We start from the raw sequence: 20,408 nt of genomic DNA, 5'->3' as shown, positions 1-20,408 counted from the left end.
ACCAATGTGATACAGGACGATTAAAAGGTCATGTGACATCTCTCTGTCCTATCAGAGCAAGAACTTGCCGCAGTGCCGCGCCGAATATAACGTCTACAGCACGTTCCAGAGTCACGAGCCGGAGTTCGACTATCTGAAGAGCCTGGAAATCGAGGAAAAGATCAACAAGATCCGCTGGCTTCCTCAGAAAAATGCTGCACACTTCCTGTTGTCCACAAACGGTGAGCTAATAGATTAAATGCGCAAGATCTTTTATTTTAATATTACTTAAAATATTAATATTTTACTTATTTATATTTATTTTAAATATAATATTAATACTTATAATATTAATATTTGAATTCATTTGAATTTTCACATATTAAAGTAGTCTTAATATATATATTTTTTTTTGCATTAATATATTATATAATTATATTTTATTATATTTATATAGTATATTTCAATTTAATTCCCAAGGAAACATTTTAAAATGTACTTCTTTTTTTTTAGTACGATGTTATCAAAATCGATTTCCAATAATAACAGCACCGGTGCAGATGCAGACACATTATCACCTTCATATGTGTGGGATGCTCTGTTATCAAATATGTAAATTGCTCAATGCTCCGTTGTTTCCTCGCATGCAGATAAAACCATCAAGCTCTGGAAAATCAGTGAACGAGACAAGAGACCGGAGGGATATAACCTCAAAGAAGAGGACGGCCGCTTCAGGCATCCGTCGTCCCTCACAACACTACGGGTGTGAACACACTCAGATACACACACGCTGTGGATCGTGTTAATGCGTTACCAAGTCCACAAGAGTAACAGGCTTTGCTCCGCGCAGGTTCCGGTGTTCCAGCCGATGGATCTGATGGTGGAGGCGAGTCCGCGGCGGGTTTACGCCAACGCTCACACCTACCACATCAACTCCATCTCCGTCAACAGCGACAACGAGACGTACCTGTCCGCTGATGACCTCCGGATCAATCTGTGGCACCTGGACTTCACCGACCGAAGCTTCAGTATCCTGTTCGTGCATCATTTTATTCGTTCATGCACCACCAAATCAGGAAGATTTTGCTCGCGAATTCGCAACATCGTGAATGCATTTCGCTCCAAACCCGGAAGAACTTCGCTCGTCTTCAGAACGCAGTCTTCAGTCTCCATAGAAATTAACACGGCTGAAATGTTCTTCTTCCGCCGCTTTGGCGAGAATCGCAACGCATGCGTCTAAATTGAATATGTGCTAAAATTGTTGGTTTTAGCCGGCCTTCACCGTCACATGATTCTTCTGAAATCGTTAATATTTTCAGTGAAATAAGTCACGCTTGCTTAATTATTAATTAAATGTTATGAGGTCTAAATCTATCTGCATGTATTTTATAGCATGTTTTATTGCATGTTAAATCTATTTAAAAAGCACACCTATAGTAAACCTCATAAATCGATTTTATTGAATCATAGTATTTGTTTATTCACAATTATGCTTAATGATGATTTGTAAATGGGTTTAATATATCATGCGTATCTTATATTGCGTTTCATGCGTATTTGTCCATGAAATGCGCAGTCAATTGAGTTTTTTTTTTTTATTGAATATTCGAATTTGAGTCATCAAATCACAGCAGTGTAAAATTAAAAAAAGTGGTGCGTTTATTAATCATATTTAAATTGAATGGCATTCAGAACAAGAATGACAAAATATATGTATTTTTTTTTGACTAAATAAATTCTAGCTGCACTAATTTTAAACTAAATGTATTATAAACAGAGTTTAAAGGTTTTTTTAAGTAAAAATAAACGTTTAAGTGAATAAAAATGCAGCTTATGGAAAAGATTTCAGCATTTTTATGGATTCTTTAATGATTAGATGGTTTAAAAAAAAACAGCATTTTATTTGAAATAGAAATTTAAATGTCTTTACTGACACTTTCGATCCATTTAATGCGTGCAACTATTAATGTCCGTTCAAAAATCGTACCTAGACTAAACTTTTGTAATTATATTAAAACATTTGCATGGTTTATAGAGAAAAAAAAGTTTTTTTAATCGCTTTTTATGCGTTTTCCTCATATTAAGCGTAAGCTTTCCCTTAACCGCCGACTCAGACATTGTTGACATCAAGCCGACCAACATGGAGGAGCTGACGGAGGTGATCACGGCCTCCGAGTTCCACCCGCTCCAGTGCAACACGTTCGTGTACGGCAGCAGCAAGGGCTCCGTGCGCCTGTGCGACATGAGGGCGTCCGCTCTGTGCGATCAGCACTCGAAACGTACGTCTGCCAGAATTCAGCTTTTTTGATTGGTCGGGGAAATCTCTCCGCTGTCGCGTAACCCGTTTGTCTCCGTGCAGTGTTCGAGGAACCCGAGGATCCCAGCACGCGCTCCTTCTTCTCGGAAATCATCTCATCCATCTCGGACGTCAAGTTCAGTCACAGCGGCCGATACATGATGACCAGAGATTATCTGACCCTCAAGATCTGGGACCTGCACATGGAGAGTCAACCGGTGGAAACCTACCAGGTGCTGTTTCTGTCTCTTCAGAAAATAGTAATCCTTATAGAGTTGGTGTGCCAAAGCTAATCATTTCGAAGGATTAGTTCACCTACAAATTAAAGTTGTCATAAATCGCTTGGCCTCATTGTTGTTCTAATTTGTGTGATTGACTTCTGGGACGCAAAAGGAGAAACGATGAATATCCTTGCAATTACGGTTAATCTGGACCGAGGCTTTTAAGCTTATAATAACTGCTTTGGAAGTAGCATAAGTTTTTGTAATTAAATGGGTTGATCCAGAGTTGATTCATTTTTGAATCCTGCTGATAAACTTTCCGGAATCGATGAGTAACATCTTCAATCTGGGCTGTTTTATGAACTGCTTTTAGGAAACCTTGAATGATCTAGTCTCCATTACTTGTGAGGAAAAACAGAACCAGGCTTCTTCTTTTTCATCAGAAAGGAAGGACAGAATATAAACAGAATAATAATTTACTAGAATTGACCACATGGTGGCGTCAGGAATTTTTTTTAAATCGTCATTTTTTTTATTTTACGTTGCATGGGAACACAGTTATTCCATTTTTATATATATATATATATATATATATATATATATATATATATATATATATATATATATATATATATATATATATATATATATATATATATATATATATATAGAATAGCCATGATCCCATGCAATGTAAAAATAATAATAATAATATGATAATAAATAATAATAATGGAATAATAATATATTTATTATATATTTTCTTTTTTTTCTACCTAATTTCTGTAGAAAAAGACGTCAGAATTTGATTGGAAGTTGAAAAGTTGATGCATTGCATTTACCGTCATCATACTTAATTATAAAGTTAATTACGGTGCTTTTTTCACATTGGATTCATAAATAATTACTCATTATGTTAATAGTCACAATGCTAAAATTGAAGCTGAGACATATTTCCCTAATTTTCTATCGAAATGATCCTGTGTTAGTAAGAACTTACGATTAGCGATAATCACAGGCAGCATCAAACACAAGTATGTTTAGCCTATGTTACCTAAAAAAGGCGGTGTAATAAAATTCTGAGGCAGGAATAACTTCTGAAACGTAATGAATAAAATTAAACAAAAAAAAAAGTGCAACATTTACAATTAAAAAAATTCAATATACATTTTGCTTGTCGACTTAGCGAATAAAACGTGGCCAGAGAGCTTTTTGACATTAATTTTATGGCTTTGATTACTCATAATCCACTCTGAAACGTTGGTGTTTGGTCTCTCTCCAGGTTCATGGTTATCTCAGGAGTAAGCTGTGCTCTCTCTACGAGAACGACTGCATCTTTGATAAGTTTGAGTGCTGCTGGAGGGGCGATGACAGGTGAGAAGACGGGCTCGTCCCGGGAATGACCAAAGCGTTTCATTCTGAGACGAAAGCAAATACAAAGCAAAGCTCAAACGGCTCACAGCCGTATCACTGCGTCCAGAGAGAGCCTATCAGACGAGCTTTTATCTGTGACTGACAGAGCACTCGCTTTTACTGACACTCAACACCGTTTCAGATAAAGAGCAAGAACGTGTGTGAGGCATTCACTGTTGTTTTTTTGAGAGAGATGAATGCTTCCGCAAGGCATTTAATTGATCACGATTTTATAATTATGTTTTTCTATTTAAAATAAACGCTGTTGTTTTAAAGTTTCTGTTCATCGGAGAATCCTAAAAAAAACTGTCAAAAATAAGTTGCGTAAAAATATGAAGCTGCATAACTTTTTTTCAACGTTGATGATAATAAGAGATGTTTTTAAGAAGCAAATCAGCGTATTAGAATGATTTCTGGAGGATCGTGTGAGATTGATGATGCTGAAAATTCAACATTGCATCGTAGGAATAAATTGCATTTTGAAATGCATCCAAATATAAAACCATCATGTAAGACACTAATGATTTTTCACAATTATTACTGTATTTTTTGATCAAATAAACTGCTCTGATGAGCAGAAGCGACTACTTTCAAATACATCAAATTTTACAGATCACCTGCTGAATAAAATTGAGCACGTCATCTATTCATAAATCACAAAAAAATATATTTTTTAAACTACAGTAACTTTACGGTAATTCCGCTGTGTGTGTGTGTGTAGGCATTTTTTTATATTGAGGGGAAAGTCCATTTATTTCAATAATTTGTTTCAAAAAGTGAAACTTGCATGTTATTAGTTCACTACACACAAAGTGAAATTATAGGCCTTTATTTGTTTCAAATTGAATGATTATGGATTAAAGATAAAATGTGTATGTATACACACACACACACATATATACATATTAGAATGATTTATGAAGCATCATGTGACACTTTAGACTAAAGTAATGCATGATGGAAATTCTTCTTTGCATCACAGAAATACGTTTTATTTTAAAATATCTTAAAAATAGAAGCTCATTATTTTAAATGGTAAAAATATTTTACACTATTACTTTTTTTTCCCCCCTGCATTATTGATCAAATAAATGCAGCCTTGACGCATCCGTGTATATCTGTATATATGTCGTTTGTATAGATGTGCGTATGCAATAATTTTTCAGTTATTTAAAAAAAAATATTAAACTAAATGTTGCCATGGCAACTACAGTTAGTTTGTTTCAAGTAACAACTATTTAAAATCTTTTCTTTTAATATATCAGCCCTACATTTTAAGCATTTACTTACAATAAATAAAACCGTTCACCTCCGTCTCTCTGTTCTCAGCGAGGTCATGACGGGCTCTTATAACAACTTCTTCCGGATGTTCGATCGCGACGCCCAGCGCGACGTCACCCTGGAGGCCTCGTGGGAGAACGGCTCGCCCGGATGCCCGCTCAAGACCTGGCGCGTGTGCGCCGGGAGCCGGCGCAAGAGGAACGAGATCGGCGTCGACTGCCTGGACTTCAGCAGAAAGATCCTCTACACCTCCTGGCATCCTCAGGATAACATCGTGGCGCTGGCCACAGTCAATAACCTTTACATATTCCAGGAGAAACCCAATTAGGGATTCGGAAACGGCTTCAACCCCCCCCCCGTCCCTTGCTCCGAGAGTCGGACGGGAAGCACGCCAAGCACAACGTCTCTCCTGAAACTCATAGTCTTAATATTAACCACTGTAGTACACAAAAAAAACCTTTGGGTTATTCTATTACGTTAATTGATACACTGTAGGCCGGAGGAAGGGTTTTTAGTTGTATTACTGTATTTTGTTTTATTTTTATTTTGCACATCGTCCGTTTCAGCTTTAACCCGAAGCATCGGTCGTCGCTGGGTAATAAACACGCAACCAAACTGACCGAGCAGACCCGCAGAATCCTGTTTAATAAGTTTGCAGAATCGCATTTAATCGATTGGACTCCACACGCACCGATTGCTCCCTTCCGAACTCAGGCCTGGTGCAGCGGGACGTTTCCTTCACCAAACACTCGTCGAACGCCTGACATTCGTCCACAAAGTGCAATTGACTTAAGCAGGGTTCCCAAATAGCTCCATTATTCCCTACATTAAGTCCTTAATGGGTACAACTAATCGTGGCATTAATTTTATGCAATATCTTAGTCTTTGTGGATCGGGGAGACTTTTTAATCCGTCTCTTTTAATCGTTTTTTTTTTTTTTTTTTAGAGAGACACACAAATGTTTCGAGTCTTAAGTAAAGGTTTGTGCATGTTCTATGATTTTCTGCATCTTTTGATGTGCGTCGTTTTATTTGCAGCTTTTTAATACAGAATGGTTGCTACGGGGTAAAGAATGCTCTAGATATTTTTATATGAATTTTCGAAATTGAAATTATGTCCTTGACAGTATTCAGTGTATTAATGCTGTTGATTGGTGCAGAATGATTCTGTATAATAGAGCGTGTTTACATGGAAATCAGGCCTGCTGTATATGAACAAACCCTGAAGTATGTTCCCTTTTATCTTAATAGTTGTACAACCCAAAATGTAAAATAAAAATTAATTTTAAGACTGAAAACTAAACCTCTTGAGGTCATTCTTCTGTGTGAAGGTCAGGAAAGCAAAATCCACGTAAATACGATTGTATTATGTACCGGGTGAAAGAAAATCTCTAAATCTTTAAACATCTGCTCCTCATTTGGGTTAGCGGGAACAAATAGGACGCCCAGAAATGGATCTGTGCCTCGGCTATTTTAAGAGTCGGTGGTCTGTGAACCGAAGTAGCTGGTTTTTAGGTTGTCGTGATTGCAGTGGATGTAAACACTTCAGCGGTCTATCAATAAATTTAAGGCACGACATCCATATGACCCTACAGTAATGCTCCATAATGCTGATAAATGGATATTTATATTTCTTTTATCTACACTTGACCCTCTGTCACTAACTCTGTATATATATGTTTGTATTCTACCTACTTTTATTTACAAAAATCTTGACCCTCTTACATGTGCATACTCTATTGATATTTTATTTACTTGTTTTTTCTGGTTTTTTTAAGCACCTTCAAACATTAGTATTCTTTTTTTTTTTTGTATTTTATTTACTATTGTGTTTTATTTCTGTTTTTTTTTATTATTCGTTTTTATTTTTTATATTTATTTATTTATTATATATTTTTTTATTATCATTATTATTCGTTTTATTTATTTATTCTTTTTCTGTCTATTTTTTTGTTTAATTGGAAAAAAAAGCTTGAACCGGAACTTGTGACAGCATTTGCATTGTTGCTCTTTTGTTGGGTCTGATCGCTTTTATTGTCCTAATTTGTAATTCGCTTCGGATAAAAGCATGGATGACCAGATGGAAAGATTAATTTAATATTATAATACGCATGCTAAATAATACAGATGGATTTAATATTAGAAGTTTTGAAACAAAATGCAAAAAAAAAGGTCAGAAGACCCCTAACCTCAAATCGTAGGTGCAAACAATATTTTCCTTTTTTACTTACCATATTGCACATTTTTGGGCCTTTTTCCTTTTTTAGAACAACACGATAATGTTTGTAGTGCATTTTGTTGCATCGTCTAAAACCAACAATTAACTCTACTGCTATTTTTCATATTTTCTTGCACAAGCATTGTAGATTTGAAAGCAGTCTGATCTTCGCGTGTTTTGTAGGTTACTGCAACTTTCATTTTTTCGGCAGGCATCACTGAGGCCATGAACGTTATGAATGTGATGACGTCGCCGCAGATGCAGGTGCTCGTGCACGCCGAGGGGGCGGGAGCGCGCCGTGTTGACGGACTGGAGAGGCAACATGTCCACCGCAGCCGCCGCGCAGCTGAACAACAATGAAGAACCGGGACTCAACGGTAAAACCTCTGTCCGTGTTTCTGCAGGGAAAGCTCGGAAGGGATCCTAATGTCGCTTTAAAAATGTTGTTTGTGCGGGTTGCATTTTTCTCAGGCGCTTTAAAACGCTGTTATGCAACATCCATTGTTTCGCTTCGCTCAATGGCTGGAATTTCCTCCTCGCTCGCAGGGGAGGGGTGGAGGGCCGGGGCGTAGGATGGCGTCAGAACGCGAGAGCGAATGAGATTGAACGAGAGCGAGAGTCGCTGTGGCGTTGCGTGGCAACGCGGAACGATTGATGGAACGTAAGCCAATTGTTAGCCGTCGATTAAGTACGAGCGCCGTGGAGGCGGGGCAACGCGGATATCAAAACAAGGCGAAGAGGGGATCTGAGAAAAATGGAGGCGGGGGGCGTGTGAATAAATAAAACTGAATTCATTGCGATTTAATTTGGTTGGGTATTGCCATGATATTTTACAGTTTATTGTGTGACCCATACTGTTTTAGTTGTTTAGAGGAATCAGGGTCATTGCTGTTAAGCAGTGTATTCCTGCACTCTGTATTTGCTTAAATTATTATTTTTTTAAAATTATGAAATCTTATTAATTAGTTTATTTTACCCAAACAATACCTCAGTTAAGTGAACGCAGAGGTTTATTTGAAAAAAATTGCACTGCTTAAATTGTGTTGTCTTGAAAGCAGCAAGACAGCATCCCTGTGTATTTAAATATGTTTTTTAAGGACGTTTTAGGCTTTTGTACAGCTTTGGTGAATCCATATGCACACTATTGTACTTCAGATTTGTGCACTTTTGTGACACATCCTTAATTTATTCATCAGATATCACAGAATCACTTAGATTAAGATTGGGGAACAATGAGCTATTAGTCCTTGTAATCATTACTGCAACATTGAAACAGTTTATTTGCATTATGGCAGCGCTGAGCTCATAATACTCGTCCTTTAATATTAGAACACAAATGCTTTTTCCTTTTTTTTCTTTTTTAGAATAGCATTTTGCATGCCACTGCATCATCTCCAACCAAAAAATAACCACCGTGACTTTCAATTCTTCAACAAGCATTGCGGATTTTAATATAATGTAATTGCATCGATGTGTGTTTCAGCAAACATCTTTAAAATGCGCAAGCTCGCTCGGACGGAATATGCAAGATTTGTTTTTGGTTATATAGATGGCATTCTGTGAGCTGAAATTAGGGTGCTCTTGATGAAAGCATACAAATGATCTAAAAATATTTGATGTGCAAATACAGGTGTGTAGCAGCTGTAGGTAACAACATTTCCCAGCAGAAAATGCACTAAAGTGAGGTAATAAAGTAATTTAGGGTCTATTATAATGTGATTTATGACGGTTAACAGCATCTCTAAAGAAGCCCTCTAAAGAAACATGTCCAAACAGGTCAGCGTGATATAAAAAATGATGTTATGCCACTGATCACAGAGATATATAGATCTCTGTTTTATACTTTCTTGATACAGACATGTTGCATTGAAAAATACACCAGGTTAAGATTGCAAATGCTTTTTGGTATTGTTTACACATCAGATTTAATACATCTGTTTAATAAACAATGGCTGCTATTCTGTTGTCTACCTATACAGTATTTAAATATTCTTGGATACCCAAAAAATTCTGTATAAAGGCAACTCAATACTCATGAAAATGAGTCATCCTGTTTACTGGTTAGCGTTTAGTGAGGGTGAGTAGTAGGTTTATGGGCGTCTGTGGCACACAGACGGATCTGGGTTACAGACACAGCAGGGGGATGGGAGAGGGTTTGATGTGCCAGAGATTACATAATCCCTCCCTCCGTCCCGCTCCAGTCCTGCAGTGAATTCCATCAGAGCTGTGTTTAGTTGTGTAACTAGAGCTGGCGTTGAATATTTTAACACATTGATATAGTTGTTCACCACTTTTTGCCGCTGCCTGTTTCCACCGTGGGATAAAAAAAAGATGACTTGAAGGAACAGTTCACCCAAAGATCTAAATCAAGTCGTTAGGCTAAATACTAGGTCTTGCACGAAATAAACATGAATGAACATCAGGAGGTACAGGTCTACTTTTAACTGCGAAATGATGTCGTTGCACGCCGTTTTTCGAGCTCGGGGCCGCCGATGTTAGTCTGCTCTCCTGTCTGTTTCGGAGAGCCGTCGAGAGTTCGTTTTGTCAGATAAAATGGTGATTGGTCAGATCGCCTGTCAATCAAACCCCCAGCGATTGGATTCTGACTCGCAACTGGGATACAATTCTGAATGGAAAAAGTCAATCTGTTGAGGTTTAAAGGTGCTGTAAGATTTAAAGACTCTACTAATTCATAAAAAATATGTTTGCAGATGCTTAAGAAACATGCTAAGGTAACATATCTGAAAAGCAGCACTACAGTCAGTTATTCTTGAAAAAATGTGCATTCCGGGCCGGAATGTCGGGCTGTGTTTTTTTTTTTTGTATTTGTATTTTGGCACCCCAGGTTGCCAGTTGGTGGAAAACAGTGTATTGAATTTCATTCATCGTCATGTGTGGTCATTTCTGTTTGTGTCGTCAATCTGGCAACCTGCACATGCTTCAAGTCTGAGGAGGAGGTGCCGGATGAAAAAAACCTTTATATATATATATATATATATATATATATATATATATAATGAAATTCTTTATATACATACAATTGTTTGCATCACGCAATTTTGACTTTATACCACATAATTCTAATGAAACCGAAGCGTGAGTTAAAAAGTCAAAATGACTTTTTATTTTTTTCATTCTAGGTGTTGCTAGGGTGTCCCGAGTGGTTACTGGGCGGTTGATCTTGTTGCCAGATATGGCTAGAATCCCCCCTTGAGTATAAGTCTAAAGCCTTCCCCATTTTGTGCTGCTGAGATGCAGCGACACAACAAACGCTTACAGATGAAGAGTTCCTGGAATGCATTCTGCCATGGCAACATGCCAGTAACTGTGTGCCAATACAAGAGTTCAGTGTTGAGGGCTGCTGAAGGATTTTGCCCTAATAAGATGGGCTGAATTAAACAGTGCTGCATGTTTATGACAAATGCATTTGATGTTTATTTCCCGTGTTATTGCAATGATGAGCACGCATTTTAAATGGCTGATTATGTTCGGCGCGACTGCAGTCCACCCAGAGCGCCCTAGCAACCGCATAGCAATGCCCTAGCAACATCCCGTCACTCCATCGAAGCATCATGGGACCTGTCTGCGGATCTTTCTGTTTTGCCTAGCAACAGTGAAGGGAAGACGGGACACATGTGTCTCCTGTTTGCACCGGGCCAACAGTGGATGTTTGTTCTCACGAGTCGGTCTCATGCTCCCTTTCGAGCATTTTTGGCTCACGTGTGTAACAAAAGCTCATTTACAGCGGATGAAAAGTAAATAAATGAATAGTCAGTCCCTCTAAACGCGATGCATTAGTCGTCTGCAGCGAAGCCGATGCTAATGACTCTTTTTTCAGGGTCCTGGGTGGAGCTGGAGATGAACGGAAACACTCAGCAACAGAACCCCAGCTCGCCCTCTCTGCAAGGGAACGGGAACCAAGGCGAGTCCCATGCTTCACAGGCCCTGGAGGCCGTGCAGGAGGAAGACGAGGTCCTGACAGGAGGACTGGAACACGTGCCTTCCTCCTCCTCTATCCATAACGGAGACATGGAGAAAATCTTACTGGACGCTCAGCACGAGTCCAGCCCCAGCAGCTCGTCCTGCAACAGGTACGAGCGGAAAAACGGGAAACTCGCGAGCCTTTATCATTCTCAGAAACTCCGCCCTTCAAACAAGGAGATTGACAGGAAGAGAGTGTTTTTGATCGGCTAAAAAAAATGCATGCGCTACTATCAGTCCGAGGTTATTGTAGACAACAAAAAACGTTTTAGTTACTTGAAATAAAAAAATGTCTATGCTGAAACAATGTATTTAAGCTAGTATCCATTTCTGATTTTTATTTAATGTACTAAAATAACTAAAACTGATGTAAATAAGTGAACTACACACAAACAAAAACACTATATAAAAATGCAAAATTGCTAAAATTGAATTTAAATTGAAAATAGAAAATCTTAAAATAAAACCAATTTAAAGTATTAATAAAAATGAATTTGCTTTTATTTTTATAGTTTCGGGGTCTTTTTAATCAATTTTAGTAATTTTATGATTTTATAATTAAGTTTAAATGTGTCTTTTCCCCTAATTATATATTTTTCTAATTATATTTATATGAAATATATAATTGTATTTTTTCTGTTTTGTTTTTGTTAGAAATGTAGCTTTACTTTTACTTCTGTTTAGTTTTAGTCATTTCAGTACTTGAGCATAAACGTATTTATTTCCTTTAGCTGACAATGCAACATTAATCATTTTTGTTTATATTTCATTTCAAGTTTCAAGTTATAATTTCTTTTATTTCACCTTTATTTCAAATAACCGAAACCAGCTTGTAGTAATTTTATTTTTTAAAACTACTCAAGATATTTTACTGACATCAATCAGTTTTGTATGTGTGGTATTAAAAATCACTTTTTAGAGGACTGTATTCATCTTTCACTTACTTGTGTGACGTGATGTTTCATGCACCAAAAAGTTTAATATTTACTTTTCTCATTTTCAAGACACGTAAAGATCTAGCACAAACAAATATGAATAAGATCATGAGTTTATGCATTAAGTGCTTTATGTATTTAACCATTTACATGACCAGTTCATTAAATATGTTCCTTCTGACTTGATTTTTTTTAATAAATGGCTAAGGAAGACTAAAAATGATAGCAGAATTATAGATTCAAATTTAGTTTATGCACAGAGGCGTCTGTGGCAGCACTGCTTTGTTTCAACGGTTCTATTCTTACACCTGCAGCTCTTAGTAAAGTTCACTTCTGTTGTTCTCTTGTTTTCTGTAATGTGTATTTTACTTGTCTCTGATGTGTTTACAGCCCACCGCGACCACACAGTCCTGACCAGGATGAGGGGCAGATCACGTTCGACGTGGAGATGCCCAGCGAGAGAGACTGTCAGGTAAGAGCAGCGCACAGCGTATGACTCTAGTCATCGTTCAGCTACTGGCTATCAGTGATGGTGTTGTTATTTCATAAGCACACTTTAATGAATCTTTTTAGTCGGAAGATGAAAGTCTGGAGAAGGACAAAGAAGATGATATCCTCATGAATAAAGGGGAGAGTTGGGTGGCAGACTGGTCCAGTCGACCAGAGAACATTCCCCCGAAGTAAGAACCAAAGCATAAAACTATTTGTGTTTATGTTCATGCTTTTCCACATCAGAAAATATATTAATTCATAAACGGAACCAGTATACCTAATTCATAATATATTTGGTTCTCTGTGAAACTCTTTTATTTTATTATTATTTTATATATATATATATATATATATATATATATATATATATATATATATATATATAATTGAAAATGCATTTAATTTATTTTATTGTATTTTATTCCTTTTTATTTGTGTACAATTTTTTACTTTTTTAAAATAATTTATCTTTATCATTTAATTCATTCAAATGCATTAATTTTGTTATTTGTTGTTTTACAATAATTTTTATCAAAATATTTTGTTTCAAAAAGTGTATTTTATTCATTTAAAATGTTTTCATTTATTTCATTTTATTTATTAAATTTTTCCAAACTCACGACAGTAACGCAGTGTTTAACGCGGAGTCCAACGTGATGTAAGTCTGATCTTCTCTGACCGTTCGCAGAGAATTCCACTTCCGCCACCCGAAGCGCTCTGGATCGGTGTCTCTGAGTATGAGGAAGACAGGTGCTATGAAGAAAGGTGGTGTGTTCTCCGCCGAGTTCCTCAAAGTTTTCGTGCCCTCGCTGCTGCTCACCCACATCTTGGCTCTAGGACTGGGGTGAGCGTCAACACACACACACACACACACACACACACACACACACACATACACACATTCCATAGGCGTAATGGTTTCTATACTGTACAGACTGTCCTACAGGAAACTGACATTTTTAGATTTTCAAAAAATGTAATCCTATATGTTTTATAAGCTTCTTTCCTCATGGATCCCCACAAGGTCAAAATTTACTGGTATTCCTATCCTTGTGGGGCCATTTGGTCCCCATAACATATATCAAAATGCCCTAAAAAGGTTTTTGGACGCCCTAACAGCAGCTTGACATGCGTGCAAGATCAAAAAAATACTTTCACTGTCTTATAATATGCATTTATTTTTACCTTATTTGCTCAATGACACCCAAACAATTTGTTTACCGATGCATTTTTTCAACCCCCCCCCTTAGTATAATGCAAATATACTGTATGTAATCAAAGGCACAGGAACATACTAAATCTGTGTCCTTTTTTTAGGGTCTACATTGGGAAGAGATTGACTACACCCTCCACCAGCTCATTTTAAACCTGAACAGAGATCCCAGTGCCTGGATGGCGGCACAGCAGTGTCCAATCGTGTGATGATTCCTCTTTTTCTCTCTCTCTCCGACTTTCTCTTCATCGTTTCTTTAACCCACGGTCCTGGTTTTCCATCACACCCTCTGCTGGGAGACCTTCTGCTTGTTGACCTTTGGCTGTGTCGCATTTTCTTGCCCTCGAAACGCTGTGGCTTACTGACATGTTTTAGATGTTTTTATTTGGACATGTAGCGAGTTATTCACTGATGTTTATTTGTCATGACACGCTACTACACAAGTTAGAGCCCCACTACAAGCGCGGCCATAATATGCTTTTATTTCTGCATGACGCACTTCATATGTATCTAATATAAAGTCTGGAAGTGGCCCCCTGTGATATAGTATATTGACTCTTCAAAGGAAATTTAAGAGGGTTGCTATAGGAGGGTTGTGATATTTTATTCTAGACAGATAATTTTGCTCATTACGTTGCGCGATTTAATTTATTCCCTTCTTCCCCTCTTCTGTCACGGCATCGAAAATGCATGTTAGTCATTTGCTTTCGTAGGAGTACGTTGACTGTTTGAAGACCAAGTCGTTCTTTGTATATGCCAGTGCACTCGCTGCATAGCTTTGGACTGTTACGAAAATTATTTAGAGACTTAGAATGTAAATCTTAGAGGTTCCTCTCGGTTCCGTTTTAGGCCCTTTTCTGTTTGCTTTTCACTTCTTTAAAGATCCGATACGACAGGCTAGGACCGACGCGTCGCTTTATAGCAGCTTTGTAGTTTAAAAATATTAGTAAAACACAAACTTACATGAACAATACAGGTTTTTCTAACCGAAAGACCTTAAGCTAAAGAGATCAGCATGGACGTACATCTGTTTAAGAGCCAAACTGGTCGGGTTAGTTGTTTTTTTTTGCGTTATTAAGGAAGCTACGCACACACACACACACACACACACACACACACACACACACACTCTGGTTTGCCTTGATGCATATCCTGCAGCAGTTTCTGACTGTGTATCTTAGTGCCAAAGGGTTTCCACCGCCAACCCAACATGCGTCGTTTGCACCTCTCATAGACTCGGTCTGGTTTGAGTGAGTTATTGATCCCGTCAGTCACTCCATTTTGACAACATCTTACAAAGGCCTTTGGTTTTACTGTGAACTTCCTGTGCATATTAGGCTCAGCGTCGCTGTAGTTGTGTATCATACGCTGTTGAACACAGATCCACACTCCATGTACATATTTATATGCAATATGGTGTAGTTTTACAGATAAAACTACTCATTTAGGAGACTTGAACAGGTTTACACTCGCTGATTTGCCGAAATTTGTCACAAGCATGTCCGGGTCGTGTTTCAACCCATGTTATTTTAATTTATAAAGAATTTTCCCCATTTTCTCATTAGTATAATTTTAAAAAAGTATTTACGTTTGGTTATGTTTGTTGCACTGCCCTTCAATTTTATATATATATATATATATATATATATATATATATATATATATATATAATTTTTTTACTATTATAGTTTTTTTTTTTTTTTTTTTTATACTTTTTATTTATGGGTAAAAGATAACCAGGACATTTTCTTGACAAGTTTTATAATTCACCCTCACAGTATCAAGCAACGCTTCTACTAAGCTAAGTTTTTCATGCAATAGAGTTTTGCCATCCAAACAAACACGTCATCCTCTGCATTAAGGCCATCTGTGTCATTGTGCCACTTCTTTACTCTGTTTTCATGCTTTTTTTTTCTTCCCAGAGGGGGAGTGGAAATACAAGAGGCCAATTTAGCGTCACTTCAACCGTGCCTCGATATTTTTTGTTTGCACCTTTTCTGAGCCCCATTGCATGCGCGCGTTCAGATATTTCACGACGTGACGGAGGTGAAGTTTTCCCCTGCGTGGGGTGGAATGAGAACTGTGAATGGAATAGCCGTAGCTCGTGTCAGATATGCTAAACTGTTTTACGCACATTACGATGTTTTCTTTTTCTGTTATATCTCTCTTTTGTTGTTTTGCTTCAAGTCATGAGTGTGGATACTGGAGGGCGGGGCCCTCGTGATTGACAGCTCCACCGCGCGTTTCGTTTGAATTACCACAGCGACTGGTGTGACGAAGCAACGAACATGTAGTTTCTTGTGTTTCGCCGGTATTGGAGGAAACGTGAACTGATATTAAAATATAACCTGACATTCATCTTTTCTTTTGTTGTCATTCCATCGTTGAACGCTCCTCGTGTGTTTTGTTTTTGCCGTGTGACGAGTTAGGAAGCTACGTAAAGCCCGTTCTTTTCGTTTTGCCTCCCTATTTTGTTCATCACATAAATGTTCTTGCATTCATGTGCATGCAGGACTGAACAAATGTAGATTAAAACTACGGTACAGTCAATTTGGTGCTTGTTTTTTTACATAAATATTTAAATTTAAACTAATTTCAGTACATTTGCATGTTTAATTTGCTGCACATAAAATGTAGATAATCAAAACATCTCATCTTTTTAGTAAGCATTTTATTTTGATTTGACATTAATTTTATTTTTATGAGAGAGCTTCAGCTGTCTAACAAACATTAGACAACTGAACGACAAATTATAGGAAAATGACGATTACGGCCTATTTCAAACACGCCCCTTTTTCCTAAAATGGTGACTTTTTCTGTGTGTTGTCCCAGGTTTGTATTTTATAGTTCAAACAGTAGTGCATGGCGCTAATAAAGTAAACTTTGACTTTGAACTTCAACACCAAAATGTGTTTCTCAAATGCAATATTTCCACCAAACCCAATTTTGGATCTCTCTCAGCGGTTTGATCAATTTGGTGACCGTGATAAAAAAAAAACCTCAAGTTTCGTCCTATTCCTTTCCACCAATTTAATAGATTTTGTCAACATTTTGATGACCGTTGCCCTTGCTATATGTGTCCAATCTATGCCAAAATTGGCTCATACCTTATACAGATCAACCAAATGAATGTTAAGTGTTCAGTACAGTTCTCCAAAAATATGTTAAGTTGTTGGCGAAGCCACCAAAATGGCACATGAAATCAAAAAACTTTGTATATTGACACAAAACTTTGCACTGACTATCTACGTTTTTTTCTAACGCCGAGCGGATGCGGCCATTTGCAATCTGTATTATTGAAGTCTGTTATTTTTCTGCATGAGCCCAGTCCGTTATCCTTTATTATATTGGCAGTTATCATGCAGATGAAGAATCAGAAGTCTCGCGCGTTCAAAAAAAAAAGCATATATATGAATATAATTTCCACAATGCCCTAATATTTAAACGTAAATACAAATACTTCCTGTATCCAACACTAGGGGTGCTGTGACCAAAAAAAGAACGGCTGTGTTTATTTATCCCTTTCTTTCCCTATGATCTATCATGTATCTATGCCAAAACCGCTTTAGGATTTCCATTACTGTTAAGTTCACATTAATCCATAGGTGAAGGTAAGATAGTGCCCCTGTCGTGCAAGTTCTCGATGTAAAGGCGCACGAGCGTGTGTTCGATGGAATAGCTCGTGGTTTGCGTGAACTACGGATGCATGTGATCGTCGAGCACCGTGAATGTGAGGTTTTGTGCTTTTTGTTGGGTAAAAAAGCCTCCAGACAGGCAAGCATGCGACCTGCGCTCTCTGACGGTGGTCTCTCCTGTCCTAATGCATGCTGCAGGTTACAGAAAACCGCATGGTACAGGATACGCTTTTATTCTGTTATGTGCAAACTTCGAATATGGAAAGCTAACAAATGCTTCAGTAACGGATAAAAGCAAATTGTTGTTTTGTTTAAAGGGAAAGTGCACCCGAAACGTCAGACACTCACCCTCGTGACCTTTGTTTCTTCACGAAGCTGATTGCTATTATAATAAAATGATAATATATAACAATTAAAAAAAAACATTCAAATTGGGTTGTAGCTCGAATTTGAGTGCTCCTCACATAAAGGACTACATGACTTTAGAAGACCTAGAATATAGTGTAGTTGTATGCACTACTCTCGTCCTTGTAAACCTTACATGCAACGTATAAAAAGCATGAACATCTTTTGTGAAGAAGAAACCAAATCTAATGGCTTTCGACTTTTTTTGGATGCACTTTCCCTTTAAGAGCTCACTCAAACTGAGGGAGTGTTTGAAGATGATTTGTGATGTTCATCTTTCGTTTCACGGTGGAACCAACAGGTACTTCAAGCTGTTATATTTATGATCCATCGTTGTCTTGTTTTCATGATTCTTTTATGCCAATGCCAAAAGAAAAACCTCCTCTCCCATGTTTCCTTCACTTGCCTTAATTACCGCATTAACTTTTATTTGGTTGGTTTAGATGGTTGGTTGAAACCCAACCAGCTTCGGTTCTCATAAGTCACCCACTGTGAATAATTGTTTTCGCTAAATAGATTTAGTAACATTTAGATCGCAACGTGAACCTGTGTCCGTTGATTTGGTTTACTTTAAAAGGCTAGTGTGCTTTATTTTAGTGATTACGGTGATCTTTTTCTTCATAGGACTGAAATTCTGTTTAAATCTTGTTCATAGGTGGACATTGAGCCGTTAGCTTTCTTTTGCCAAAGCATTTTTTAGCCGACCATTGTAGAATTTGAACTGAATTTGACTGATTCACGACACTGGTGTAAATCCACGTCTGGTGTTTTGTTTGCATTAAAAGTAGTTAAATGATGAACAGATTTGTATGTTGTTTCTGAATTTGTTCATACTGCCATAAAAACCACAGCTGAAATGAAAAAAGACCGTCTGATTGGTCGTTTTAGAAACTTTTAATAAGTTATAAATCGGCCTTTTATTGTTTGAGGGGAAATTTCTAGATGCAACAGAAGAGACACCTTTTATTCTTGCCTTTATAGTCCGAATCAGAAAAATGCATCTCGCAAAAGATTCGTTTGCGTGAATCAGAAAGAAAATGCATTTCGCAGTAGATCCGTTTGCGCGCTGCTTTCGTCCAATCAACGACAAGGACACCGGAAGTATGCAAATTAGTACGTAAATATTGAGAACGAGGCCCGTTTTTGATTAAACGGCGCGAAAGCTCGGTTTATTAACACCCAAGATTGTATTATTTTGTATCTGTTGTTCAATGCATAAATAATAAAAAAATACAAATAAAAAAATACCCAATATTAATTGTTAACCTTGGGAAAATTATGCAAGATAATCCAGAACCCGATTCTTTCAAGTGGAAAAGCCCTACTGTCACGTGATCTCACCACAAAAGTTATAATTTAATTACATTTTTGAAAATTAAGTCATTTTGTATTTGCAGTCTAAATTATTACCTGACATCCTAATCGCATAACGAATCGATTAGGCTTCGATTATTGATGACAATAACGTTACAAAATGCGTAAACCTTGAGTAAGTGCATACTATACATATAGTGTGTAGTGTGCCATTTGAAATGATAATATTTTTATAATAATTCCAAAAATTAAATATTTTTACTGTAGAATAAATTCTACCGGATAAACTGCATACTCAAACCGTGCAAGAAGTGTGCACAGCCTATAGTGCAGAGCTAGTGTGCTAGTCTAAAAATAGTCGCTGATAATTAGCACATTACTGCCTCCTAACGGCTAAAAAAACACGACACACTTAGCTTGAGTTACTGAATTGGCAGTGAGCAGACCTCCATCAGAGAAACAGATGAACAATGTGATTTTTGATCTACTGTAGAGCGTTCTGGAGTTGGTTTCAGCTTCTAGAGCAGCTGCTTGGTCGCCCCCTTTTCACGATAGCGTTGTCTTTGTTACACCGTTCAATAATGTGAGATGCCTCCAAATATTCATTTTCCTTCGTGCAGCGAATCGGTCACATTAATGAAGAACGGGTTGGCCATGCACCGAGAACCGGACCGTGAAATACCGAATTATCTCACACAAGAGCGGGATCCATTGTGACGGCGGTGGTCCTCGTTTGTGGGAGACAGGCCTAGAGCACCAGCCTACCTAGTAACCCACGGCAACCATAGAAACTCAGTGGGAGGAGTCTGTGGGCTTCCATTCATGTGATTGGCTGCCAGCAGGTGTTCTGAGGTTGCATGTGCTGAAGTGGAGGGGTTGTGTGTAATTTACATGTGTGTGCCCAAGACTATAGAAGAACAACATATAGCCATTATACTGTAACACCTCCTCATTAATATTTAATTATAAAAATGCCAAAAAAAAAACCTTTTGCATTTTTAAAGGGAACATTCATTGATAAGGCCT

At 37.5% G+C, this 20,408-nt stretch overlaps 2 protein-coding genes across 2 annotated transcripts in view; both read left to right on the top strand.

Annotated features, from left to right (window-relative positions):
• ppp2r2aa (protein phosphatase 2, regulatory subunit B, alpha a) overlaps positions 1–6,487 on the top strand; it is a 9,502-nt gene extending 3,015 nt beyond the window's left edge. The window contains exons 4-10 of the mRNA XM_043247448.1: positions 56–221; positions 630–742; positions 830–1,007; positions 2,094–2,258; positions 2,339–2,508; positions 3,779–3,870; positions 5,239–6,487. Of these exons, the coding sequence (XP_043103383.1) occupies positions 56–221; positions 630–742; positions 830–1,007; positions 2,094–2,258; positions 2,339–2,508; positions 3,779–3,870; positions 5,239–5,518 (1,164 nt within the window). The 3' untranslated portion in view covers positions 5,519–6,487. The remainder of the gene's footprint in view (positions 1–55; positions 222–629; positions 743–829; positions 1,008–2,093; positions 2,259–2,338; positions 2,509–3,778; positions 3,871–5,238) is intronic.
• A 1,143-nt stretch (positions 6,488–7,630) lies between these two features.
• bnip3la (BCL2 interacting protein 3 like a) lies at positions 7,631–18,872 on the top strand. Its single transcript, XM_043246888.1, has 6 exons — positions 7,631–7,784; positions 11,246–11,498; positions 12,714–12,795; positions 12,897–13,003; positions 13,504–13,659; positions 14,133–18,872. Exons 1-6 carry the CDS (start codon positions 7,730–7,732, stop codon positions 14,179–14,181), a joined length of 702 nt encoding a protein of 233 aa, XP_043102823.1. The 5' UTR covers positions 7,631–7,729; the 3' UTR covers positions 14,182–18,872.
• The last annotated feature ends 1,536 nt before the right edge of the window (positions 18,873–20,408 follow it).

Source organism: Puntigrus tetrazona, chromosome 8, assembly GCF_018831695.1.
Source record: "Puntigrus tetrazona isolate hp1 chromosome 8, ASM1883169v1, whole genome shotgun sequence".
In the NCBI taxonomy this organism is placed as follows: Eukaryota; Metazoa; Chordata; class Actinopteri; order Cypriniformes; family Cyprinidae; genus Puntigrus; species Puntigrus tetrazona.
Note: the sequence above shows the minus strand (reverse complement) of the source record. Positions and strands in the feature narration are given on the sequence as shown.

Excerpts from the sequence above, each read along its gene's own strand:
- bnip3la (XM_043246888.1), top strand. The coding sequence starts at position 7,730 with ATGTCCACCGCAGCCGCCGCGCAGCTGAACAACAATGAAGAACCGGGA. Across the intron at positions 11,499-12,713 it reads AGCAGCTCGTCCTGCAACAG|CCCACCGCGACCACACAGTC; the intron begins GTACGAGCGGAA and ends ATGTGTTTACAG. Across the intron at positions 12,796-12,896 it reads CCAGCGAGAGAGACTGTCAG|TCGGAAGATGAAAGTCTGGA; the intron begins GTAAGAGCAGCG and ends GAATCTTTTTAG.